We start from the raw sequence: 12,557 nt of genomic DNA, 5'->3' as shown, positions 1-12,557 counted from the left end.
TTTTGCAGGATGCAGGGCAGAGTGTGTTGGCGAGATACGGTTTTGATTAACCACTTGCTGCCGGGTGTTTTGAAAAATGCATTGCACACCTACGGGTCATTTTCAAGATAATCAGTTTTCAAAATTGTTCAAAAATTCATTTCATTTAACGGATGTTTATACCCACACGAAAGACTCTTTAGGGGCTACTCTAAGCTGATAGGTAACCTTCATTGACTACTAAATATTTCAGCCAGGCCTGCAGCTTTGTAAAAAGAGCCTAGATTGTGCAGTGCTATGTAACTTTTTGATTCACAAACTTGGCCGTATGAAGCAAGATACGGGGCAGAGAGCACCCCCCTCCACCTTTGTGTTGGTTATTGTTTGATCGAAATTTCAGGAATTCTTTACAGACATCTAGGGGGATGTGTTAGGTGTATCAACCTGTTACAGTAAACTGCTGGCCTCTTTTCAATAGGGACCAGATTAGTGTGCAGTGGTGCTGTGTGGCTTATCGCTGCAGTGGTGGAGCGCTTTTGTCCTGGGTGGTAATCCGCTCACTCTAAATGCCTCAAACTGTGGTATACTGTTTCAAAACAAGGCTGGATTATCTCCACTATTGAGAGTGAAAAATGTTGGTAATGCCCAGCAGCTCAGTCTTTTGTGCCGAGCACGGTCTTTTGTTCCAAGCCCAGTTCTTTTGTCCCGGTTTTGAGCTCTCCCGGCTCTGCGTATAAAGCCTATGTGCTCGAAAGTGGATCCCCCGGCAGCAAGTGGTTAAGGTCCAAAAACGTTTAAGATTGTCACGAATGTCTTTTGCAAGAGGTGCTAGATAGTCAGCATACATGGTTCTTGCCAGGCACTTGAATGATGTTCGGGCTTCCTTAAACAACACTTTGTTTTGTGTAGATGGATTTCACTTTTTCGTTCGAAACGCCTGCTCTTTGGCTTTTAGGGCAAGTCTTTAGTTCACCATTGAACCATGGGGGAGAGTGGCAATAAGGGCAAATTACAGGGACAACATCCAACAGAGCTGCCTCTACTAAATCATAGAAAAGAGATGTTGCCTCATCACTGTTATTAGCAGCATCCAAGATATTCCATGGGATGCATTGAAGTGTTCTGCTCATTCAGGTCCGCTTTCTGGAAGTTGAAGACAGGACGGGATGTTTGTGACTGTCAATACCGAACTGAATTCTGATAGAATTGTGATCCGATTGGAAGATATTGCCCCCGATTTTGGATAAAACTTTCAAATGTTTTGAGTGAAGAGCAAGATCTAAGACGTTGGTGCCTGTGTTTGAATTTAGATTGGCTTGATGGAGATCATATGTGTTCATCAGATCAACAAAGGTCTCGTCAATGGCAGATCCACAGGATCCAGGTACATCGGTGCCAGGGTTCCATTTTCAGTGTTGGAAGGTTGAAGTCACCAACAACACAAACTTTTGATAGTGTTCAGAAATAAGAGTGATTCTGATAGTGCCTCAAGTGATTCATGGCCTGTGTTAGGGGGACTGTAAAAAACATCAATGACAGTTTTGTTTCGCTGCGACAGCTGAACTTCCACCCGTAGAAAGCTCCAAGCCTGGGAGCTCAAAATCCTCTTGTCTTTTGCACTCAATGGAATTGTGACCGCCAAGAAGGTGGGAAGAGATCAAAGAAAAAATAAAATTGAACGAACTGGACCTTAAGGGGGGTATAATCTGCAGACAAAAGAAAGAGAAAGAAAAGAATGTTAATTGGTAGTTTCCCTCTTGGATGTTCAGGCTACTGGATCATATGGTGCGGAGGCATTTGATTCAAACCTTTCCCAGTTGAAGCAAACGGCATCTTTTCGTGCCCTAGTGCACCTCTACCTGAATGATAAGGTCCCATAGATTGTGGGGATGCCTGTAGGCCACAAGTGGGGTGTGTGGGGTGACACTGGCAAGGCGGTCTGAAGTGTGGAGGATATGATGATTATCGTTGATTATTTTGCGGAGGGGCGGAAGACGAGGATGAAAAGTGGTGACTAAGGGAACCCTGGGGATGTTTCTTCATGGGGTTTTCTTGAGTGCAAGACTTTTAGGGATGGAATGGGCCCTATTGATAGAGCGTTGAACCAGGTGATAGCTGTACCAGCTGGCCAAACACATTTTGGTCTTTTCCACACCAGGACCACTAATATTCATGCTGCATAACCCAACCAACTCGGTTTCCCCTGGGTTATTGGTGGGTATGAGGTGATAAAAGAAATTTTGCTGAAATTGGTCCTTGCGAGCTCAGTGCCCTTGCAATATGAAGTCCAGAAAAAAAATTGCATTCTACATGCAGGTGCTCTGTGGTACAATCTGATTTTTTTCTGACCACTTTCCTCATATTTTTTTTTCAGCAGTGGCTGTCAAGATGGTAAGTTATATTCATTTGATCAAAATATACTCCTTTTCTCTCCCATAATTAAACTTGATAGGCATTCACTTCGTATTTTTTAGCATTTACCTTTGGTAAAGTGAGGTACGTGTATAGCCTGTGTTATCAATTTTTTAAAATCTAGCTTTGCAATATCTACTGTTCCTTCTTCCATTTTAATTTCACTTACAAGTAATTTGAACTCATTTGAATTTTACCAGAGTAAAACTACACGTTCATGTAAAACAGGAGAGCACTTACATGCACATTGCAACTTCAAACTAATAGTTCAGCAGCCGGAGGGGTAAGCTGTGTTTTGTTTGATATATAATGTTTCTTTGCAAATTCTGAGCAAGGAGGTCATACTATTGAAGAATTTGAATAATGGCATCTTGTTGGGATTGGACAGTTTCAGATATCGATCATTAAACAACGTGTATTGAGTGTTCACTGAAAGTTAGTGAACACTAATGAGTGAGGAAAATTTGACTGACGAATTGTCTCGTCTGAATATATGTCACAATGACTTTCTGACTAGCTCTGGGTGTTGTGCAGCCTGCATTGTCAACCATTAATTCACTCAAAGCTGTCATCTCTGTAATGGGTTCTGATGGTAACCTACCCAGAGATGGCAGAAAGGAAGGAAGCTTTTGCTTTCAGTATTTGACTTTGTTCTCAATTAAATGTAGTATTGCACCTATTAGATTAGGGTCAGTCTCTTTAGGGGAGTGCATTTTGAAAGGGCAAACCCCTTTGCATCGCCCAATGGGTTGCAATAACACCACGTGCAACCACTTTTAACCACTTGCTGCTGGGGACTCCGGTTTTGGTCACTGTGTGTTTATATGCACGGCAGGGGTCTTCTAAATCGGACAAAGGGAACTGGGCCTTGTAACAAAAGACCGTACTTGGAACAAAAGACCAGGCTGCTGGGCATTACTGACATTTTTCCACTCTCAATAGTGGAGATAATCCAGCCTTGTTTTGAAACAGTCTACCACAATTTGGGGAATTTAGGGCGAGCAGATTATCCTGGAGACAAAAGCTCTCCACCAACGCAGCGATGAGCCACACAGCACCGCTGCAGGCTAATCAGGCCCCTATTGAAAAGAGGTCAGCAGTGTACTGTGCCAGGTTCGTGAACAAAAGACAGTTGTACAACACCACACAATCTGTACCATTTTTACAAGGCTGCAGGCCTGGCTGAAATACTCAGTCGTCAATAGATTTTGTCTGTCAGACTAGAGTGGCCACAACACACACATGGAAGTGTGTATTTGCCTGCAACTGGGGACCCCCTATTGTTCCTCTTTTGTTTGTACTTTAACTTTTTTAGAAGACCACCCTTATGTTTTGTACACAGTTGTCAATTGGGGACCCTCTGTCAATCGGGGACCTTATTGTCCTCTATTGTTCAGGGTCCCCGATTGAATGCAGAAACAAACTCACTAATTCTTGTGGGTGTAAACGTCCATTAATGGAAATGATGAATTTCTGACGATTTTTGAAAACTGAAAATCATGAAAAAGTCCCAATTTTGTGTACTGAATTTTTCAAACCACCCGGCAGCAAGTGGTTAAGGGAGGCACAGACTTCAGAGCCCTTTTGTCTTTGGCAGTTGGGGATTGTACAATGTACAATAAGCCATTGGAAGTTAAATTTGAATAAAATCTGGTGCACTGAGTTACCTGACTGCACATAAACAGAACAATTTGAAGTCCCCAGACTAAAGACACTGGTGCTATACCTCATGATTTGGGGCAAGCTTTCATATAGCGACCACAATCTCTGGAATGGACTGGTTCCTTTGTGCCATTGTAATCCATTGAGAAGAGCGAATTGTTGCAAGGCGTCTCTTATGTAACTAAGCAAAAGCTTACCCTGAATCATGAAATATAGTAATAGCGGTTTTTAGTAAGGAGAATTCAAATTATGTTCACCGGAATTTAAAGGACTTAGTGTACTAAATTTGGGTCAAAGTTAACTCGCAAAAGGCTTATTGTACATGAATGCACAAGAACTGGGGAAACAATGTTGCAGTGGTGCACTAAGTCTATGGTCAGTCATGTAGCCAGGGATCACACCCCAATATCACAATACAACCTGGGAGGTGGTGAACAGGGATCACTCGGAGAGGATACGGCTTTTTGAACATAAATCATGAAACACAGCATATAGGGAAACTGACTAGGTGCGTATGAATGATTATAAAGATGCACGAAGAAATTGACAGGAGCGGGATTTGAACCTGGATTCATGATCAAAATAGTTGAAGGAAATTTTTACTTATTTCTCTTCAGAAAAGAAATCTGTCAAAACATACAGACCTCTTCACTTATAAAGTCATAAATATGCATGCAGGCACTCAAATGGCCTTGGCGCACGGGCCATTTTATAATGTACAGGGGTGCCATTTGATCATTTTCTTTTAGGTTTTCTGGCTTTGTTCCATGTTTCTTCAAAAAATCCTGTTAAACCGTTTTTGTTCTGAATTCCATGTAATCAGGATTTTTTAGTGCTCCTTAAAAAACTTTACAATGGTGATTTTAAGCTGGAAAAATCTATGTAAAGAAAATATTCCCTCAGTTAACGAGAAAAACTGATAATGCTGCACTTGTACCTGGTATGCTTCACCTGAATTTATCCACAGATGTTACAGTTGATGTTGTTGCATGTAACATATGGGTTTGGGTTCTTGGTAGAAGGCTCGCACCATCTCCAAAGTGGACATTTATTGGCTGGACTGAATCCAGAAAGAGGGATGCACATATTTAAAGTATCTTGTTGAAGACAATTTATATAATAGGCTACATATATATTATATAATAGGCTGTCTTATCTGCAAAGATCAAACACAGCAAAACATAGACATCAATGTGTAAAGAGCCTCATACATAAAATGCAAAAGAAACAGCAACTATTTGAATGAACTAAAGTTAATTCAAATTACCGCTAGGCGATTATCTTGATTATAATCAATTAATGATTAGTTCCTTCTGCTTGTTGTACTACTCATGGATTTGCAACTAAGTTGATTATATAGCCAGCATGATTAGGAGCTGTAGAATTACGTGCAAGTAGTGATTGTTATTTAGTACAGATTAAGTTACATACACCGTGGAGGTACCACACTGTACACTCGCAGAAGTAGTGCGAGTAGTGACAAGCCACTTTTTACACAATCCAGGGTACACCTGTTTCATTTCCGCAGCCTGCACTGACAGGCTGGCGGGCAACTCAACAAACTTTAGCCTTAAAGGAATAAGCTGTTAACCTTTAAGTCCAAAAATGTAGCAAGAGTTGCCAACAGCAACTATGCAAGGTTTCTGTGTCATTTTGAAAAGCAGTAAACTACTCATAGTTCATGGGTTCGTAAATAAATTCCGAATAATCTGGATGTTTCAAATTACACACAGATGCCTGTTTTTTATGGTGGGTATTTTGTCTTGGAATTTCGAACTTTATGACTGAAAAAGTAAATGTAGAACAGCCTCACTGCCCAAATGATAATGCAAACAAAGGCCAGAAATCCACAAAAAATTTGGAGGTTTCTCTGTTTCATAGAGTTCTTTCACACTCAGTGAAGGGTTTGTAAGAATAATTAGCTTGGTGGGGCCAATAATGCCTAGGCCCTCATACTCCTTGTTCAATGGAACAATTTTCTATGTTAAACATCTCTTTTCCAGTATTGTATACCTCATTTTGTGTTATTTGGAGTTATTGGTCCTTTCTATCCACTGTAATGTGATTGAACTCAAAACACATTTTACACAGATGAGAATTTCCCAAGGTAATGGTCAAATTGCAATCACTTACTGCACTGGCAGACCTCAAAAGTTCAGACCCAATGCCTTTTGATTATCGACAGTCCCATTGTGGCATGGTCACTAAGACAAACGGGCACCGAAACCCAACCAGTGGCCACACAATACAGCCCCAATTTTAGAAAGTATGCTAAATGCCCACCTAGTTTAGCCAGTGCCAAAATGACGTTGAGAGACTGGCTGCAATTATTGGCCAGTATCCATCAGTCAGTTTGTGACGAGTTATTCATATGGCCTTATATGCTCAAACAATGAATGAAAGCTGAGCAATGTCTATGGGCTGTACCATTGAGAAGTTTAGGGAGGTTATTTAGAACTTCACAATGTGAGAATTTGGAATAAAAGTAACTCAGTAATCAGAATTTTTCCCACACCTAAAGGTGAGAACTGTTATATTCAAATAGTTTCAGACAAGCCGGTGGCTTTTTTATTTTTGATTTGAAGGAATCTGCAATACGTATGACAGCCTCCGCAGCTAAGATTTATTAAAATTGTTCTACACACGTTCAGAATGGAGTCGGCTACCAGGCCTCTTTTTGGCGGACTGTGCAGTTTTCCAATACTTGACTTCAGCTCTGTCTCAGGCTTCAGCTTTACTTTTTTACTAAATGTACCCGACTTTGAAGTTATAACGCGATAGTAAGTCTGATAGTACCACAAAACATCAAGTTAGATGCAAAAGTGCCAAAATTACGATACTTGAATAATCAAAAATACTTCAGGCCCACAATAACGGATTGGTTTGGAGACGAAACCTGAGACGTAGACAAATTGAGTACTGGAAAATGGCCTAGTCACATGTCGTTGTGTACTCGGGTTCAACTTTTCATGGAGCTCGAGCCGTAACCATTCCAGCATTACCTGTATATAATCATGATAATTTTATGGCAGCTATGGAGAGTATTGTCATTGGATTTCCACACTTCAATATTAATGAAATAACATTTAAAGAGAAAAGTAGAAACACAGGAAAACAAACTTGCCTAGCACTTGCTGCTGCATAGTGTGCATTATACTTGTGCAGAATTTCTGCTGTGAAACTGATGAGAGCACCGTATTCATGTGCTGACACCATGCTCCTACGTGTCTCAGAATTTTTTGCCGCTACTCGTGATTAATTGATTAATGATGATTAGTTCGTACATGATTAATCAATTAGCCAAATTCACTACTCTCCCAGCACCAATTCGAATTGTGATTCTCTTCACTGTTGAAACAATCTGTCCACTTCAGCAGTGCTCACTGGTACCGTCAATGTTGTGGCAGCCAGCATGCAGAGGTTTGTATTCAGCCCAGCTATTCTGTCTTTAACCATTTAAGTCCAGTACTTGGATTCTTGCAGACTAAAAGCCGCTAAAAAATGATAAATTGAAATCAGAGGTGAGACAAAATGGAAAAGACTCGCACTCCTTTGTTGTAGTTGTAGCTATTTGTGTGTGGATGCGAGTGCCTGGTATCAGGGTTCTGCCTAGAATATGGGCTGCCAAGGTTTTTGCTTCAATCTGTTCTCTTGGTCATGTTGCCCTGCAGCCTGAACTGGGACAAATGTCATGAACACTCCAGGTCTTTTCCATCAGGTAGTCTCTTTTTTATGTTGTCGACATGAAATATAAGGAACAATCAATGATTTCTTAAAATTGTAATCACTAATATCAAACGTCATCAAAGTAAATTATCTTTTTTTGCAAATATGAACTGAATTCAGAGACAGTAACCTGATAATGAAACTTTGCCACTTCTCCTTACTGAGCACAATCCCTGACTTAGGCAGTTTTCCATTAAAGGTCCAGGCCAGTCAACTAGATCTTGTCTAAGTGTGTGGCACAACTGGGGCATCAAGGGCTTCACAGATGCTATAGTTGATGATGCCTGAAAACAGTGCCCAAGTGTTATTATGACTACATGTACAGTGTACATTTACTCACATCCAATGGTTACAATGAAAATTAACAACTCTTTTTCAGTTTCTTGGAAAAACAAGTCCCTCTTCTTGAACAGTTGGAATGCCCTCTCAAGATGCTTTTGAATGTCCAGCATGATTATCACTAATGCAGGAAACTCAAGACCCTTGGCCACATTTTCTCCAGGGCTGTCTCACTGCAATGGCCTTACTTTGATCAATCAATCTCATAAACACGCCTCCATGTTTGAAACTTTGTTGAAAATTTAAATGTTGAAGTTGTTATGTAAACTAATAGGCAAGACAATTTAAAGGGGAATAATACCTAGCATTTTAGTTCTGACAGCCAAAGAATGTTTGAATTGCTGTGAAGGACTAGGTCCTCTCCAGACTGCTGTTGTACAATGCCACAAAGCTGTTTAGGTTCCAGTTAAATCTAGAAAGGAATCCATGCTCGAGTGCAACGTACACAGCAAGATTCAATATCTCTGCCACACCCTGCACTGAGATTAGGTCTGGCATATGCTGTTTCAATCTGGTGACTCCTTGTTTTGAACCTGACCAAAAAAAAAAAACAAATGCACTAGGGCCTCGACAGTTTGAATAATGCTATAAAAAAAATTGTTAAAGGCATTAAACATAAACGTTCCAAAATGGAAATTTGAGAATGAAGGATTCAGCAATTATAACTGAAGATAAAAATGAAAATGATCATTTTGCCTAACATAGCAGAGGCTCCATCACTAGCTGTGGATTGAAGATTCTTCAAATGCAGGACATGTTTGTGAAGGAGCTGCGGAATTGTATCTCTGACTGCCTCTACTTTACCATCAGTAACAGGAACCATGCCAAAGAAGGTTGTTTCACAGTATGTTTATTCAGAACCTCAAGGAAAAATAACATTCTTCCATTCATAGATTTTGTTGCAGATTCAGTATTTATTGATGACATTTTTGTAGACAGACGGTTTCCGAGTATAATTTCTGTTTGTGTTACATATCAATTTCCGTAATGCAGTCAAAATTGTGTTCCATAAACTTGCATCATTGCATGCCATCAAATTCCCCTTTTTGAACAGGAAAACAGTTTCTTGTATTAATATTCGCTTACTAAAATAGCACAGATTGTGAGTTTCTGCGTAATGTTGATGTAGGTAGACTCATATGTTAAAATGCTTCATGCTTATGTCTTTCTTAGTTGGATAAGCAAGGTCTTACGCACAGGATCATTTATTATTGCCAACATTTCTTCAGTGATGCAGTGACGATTGTAATTAACGTTGATGTCAACCCTTAGCATCAAGACAGTGTTCAAAGCATATCTAAGACATTAATAAAATGTTATTGCTGTCTGAAGTGAGACATTAAAGGACATACTGTAATATACTGCATATTATCCTTGACAGATTTGAAATATGTGCATCCACAATCCTCCATCAATTCAGAGATCCTTTGTAGGTTGTATGATTTTTGTATTTGTTGATGCAGCAACATCATCAGCAACACCAATGAAGATAGCGATGCTCCTATGGATGTGATCAATTCTCCAAAACCTCATGTTAGGAACGTTTATAATATTAGTATTTCCTGAAGCACTTGGTAAGTCTGATAAGTAACAAAAAGGTAACGTTTGACCAGCTGCTCACAAAATATGCATTTCTTCTTTGAAAGGCTAAAAATTAGAGCAGTTATGAAGATTGTGTAAATTGGAAGAGCAATCCACAAATCCCTAGAAATATCATCTTCAATTTTTAAAGGGCATAATGAGGAATGATCCCCATTTATGACTTTGAGACATGCATATGAGAATACAGAGAAAGAAATACGCTTTCCAGTGATACCACATTTATACTCTTAGGCAACTCCGCTCCAAAAATACGATGCCAGAAAGACCACAGGAATCATCGCTGTGGTCAAAACTACTTTTCGAGAAAAAAGAGCACGTGCCAGTCCTGCAAATGTTAGCCATGAGCTTGTTGTGTGAGCTCAATAATTGTTCTCAATCTAAATGACCACGGCAACATTATATTTATGGACAGCGATTGCCATGAAATAACAAAGTAAACTTAAAGAATATCTTCAAACATAGTTTCCTGGAAGTTATATTCTGTTTTTTGGAAAAGGAGAAATGGCAGTGGAGTTTCGTTATGAATTTCTGTTGTCATTAGACGGGCTGATGTTGACACTGCCTCTTAAGTTTGTTTTTAGATTTCGGAACATTCCTTTTTCATATTAAATTTTAAGTGCCTCTTAATATAGAGGAATAAAATGTTAATGTAAGCTTATTTAGTAAAAAATCAACCATTCTATATTTACAAGTATTAAGAGTAATTTTCTTTGCTAACCGAAAATTCTGGCACTTCAGAAAGCTGTCGTCCAGCTAATGTATCGGATCTTGCCTTCAATACTTTCAATCTTTTCAATGTACATGCACATGCTGATGCTGGTGTCTCACAAACTGACAAGCATTGTCTTGAGCAGATGACAAGGGTGCAATACAGTGATTAGATAAGATACATAATTCCAGCTGAACTTGGCATAAAAGTCTGGCAGGGTTGCCCCTTTTGGGCATTTTACGAGCCATGTACATGCACACAGCATCGTTTTCACATGTGTGTGTCTACGTACGTATATTGGTGCTACAGTAAAAGTATCTTTTTTGTGCGCGTGTTATATATGCTGATTGGACAAACAAAGCGCTTGACACATGTCCAAATAAATAATGCTGACCCCGCCAAACATTTGAATAACAGGAAACCAATCAAACTGCTTGATTTTGCCTAAGTAGTTTTCATCGTGTTTCCAATTAATTGTATTTACGTGGAGATCCAATCATGTAGCTTCTTTTTGCTTATGTAGGCATTGTTTGTGAACAAGACACAGCTTCTCAATATAACAGAGGAGGCAAGCCCTTTCCAACAGTACCAAACTTTCCACAGACACAGCAGTGGAACTGCTCGAAAACACACTTGGAATATGGACAAAATTTCGTCATGTAAAGGTAAACACTATAAAGCTTTAGAAAAGATTGAAACAAACTGCTTCCAGAAATCATCTTTTATCACCTTTTCTTGATTTTTCTGCACAAATGGTGTACCTGGAGGAAATCTTTGACACCTAACCTACATGTATCTGAAAATTTAAAACAAAATGCAAATCAATTTTTGCACGATTTTTCATGTATGTGCAACTTCAGGTGAAGATCACTCAAAACAAGGTTTTGGGGAACATTCCTCATTATGCCATGGGATGTCACATTTGTAGTCAGTGATTACAGCATTTATGTTAAAGTTTCCTGCTGGATTTAAAGTAGACCTTGGGGATGGTAACAAATTGGGAATTAACTCTCCATGAATATGGCGCTAAACATGCTAACCTTCAAAGACAATCAAATATGGATGGAAACAATAGACCTTGTGAAAAGGATGCTCCCGAAGGTGATGTGATTGACTTGAAAACTGATTCAAAGAAATGTGAAATTTGTAAGCAGTTTTTCATATCAAGTCTCAAGTTACAAAGGGTGAATATCAGTATGTGTATGTGGTGCTAAGTATTTCATGGAGGAACTAGCAATTAAGAATGAAACAAAAGCTGGGGATGTTAAAGGCATCAAATCACTTAGCACAGTACATGAGGCAGAAGTAAGCGAGAATAAACATGGTAGCACCTCTACATGTAGCTTTGATGATGATGGTATGTACTGCAACTAGAAAGGCAACACTTAAGCCCTTTCATGTGACACCCAAAAAATCACTGGGCTTGAGACAAATTTTTCAAGTAGGCATTGTTTACTTTACAACTACATTGCTTTTGCATCCTTTTTACACAGCAATGTAACATTTCCAAATTTTACTGGGATTCCTTGAGACACGAATGCTTACTCTGTGGTCGCCGTCGAGTCGGCAGAAAATTGGAGGATGAGTGTTACTGCTGTCACAAAGGTTGTCGTATGTGTGTATTGGATCTCCACACTTGCGTATTCTGTAGACCATTTCATGGAAAGTTTTACAATAAACAGTTCTTCCTTTCCCATGATCGTTTCTCCAGGGTTTTGTGAGAAATCTTAGGCTAGTGGAAGATTTGTTGTAGGTCTTGACCTCCTCCAAAATATTTCAAGGATTCACTAGCAATGCTGGTCACTCTCAAGCATTGGTGTCTTCCACAGGATGGCACTTATGTAGATTTCTCAGAGGTAAGAAAATTGGTCGTCTCGCAACTTTTTTTGCATTTTGTACAAAGGTCTTTTATAACTTTGATATGATAAAACTAAATGAGTGGAAAGGGAATGTGAGACTTGTAACAGAGCTCTTCAATGGGCTAGGCGAATCTGATAAGTCGTTTATATTACTGAACTGCATAGGCGCAACCCAGCATACCCGATCTATGAAGCTACGTTTAGTAGCAGTAAAAAGAAAGAGTAGGGTCATGAGGACTAACCTGCAGAAGTAAAAAAACTTGGCAAAG

At 39.5% G+C, this 12,557-nt stretch overlaps 1 protein-coding gene across 1 annotated transcript in view; it reads left to right on the top strand.

The window, feature by feature from the left end:
- LOC110977607 (uncharacterized) overlaps positions 1–9,484 on the top strand; it is a 116,329-nt gene extending 106,845 nt beyond the window's left edge. The window contains exons 9-10 of the mRNA XM_087146932.1: positions 2,354–2,370; positions 2,592–9,484. Coding sequence (XP_087003058.1) covers positions 2,354–2,370; position 2,592 — 18 coding nt within the window. The 3' untranslated portion in view covers positions 2,593–9,484. The remainder of the gene's footprint in view (positions 1–2,353; positions 2,371–2,591) is intronic.
- Positions 9,485–12,557: the final 3,073 nt, after the last annotated feature.

This window comes from Acanthaster planci, linkage group LG15 (genome assembly GCF_054643075.1).
Source record: "Acanthaster planci isolate LZ-2023a linkage group LG15, COTS_SCS, whole genome shotgun sequence".
NCBI lineage: Eukaryota > Metazoa > Echinodermata > Asteroidea > Valvatida > Acanthasteridae > Acanthaster > Acanthaster planci.
Note: the sequence above shows the minus strand (reverse complement) of the source record. Positions and strands in the feature narration are given on the sequence as shown.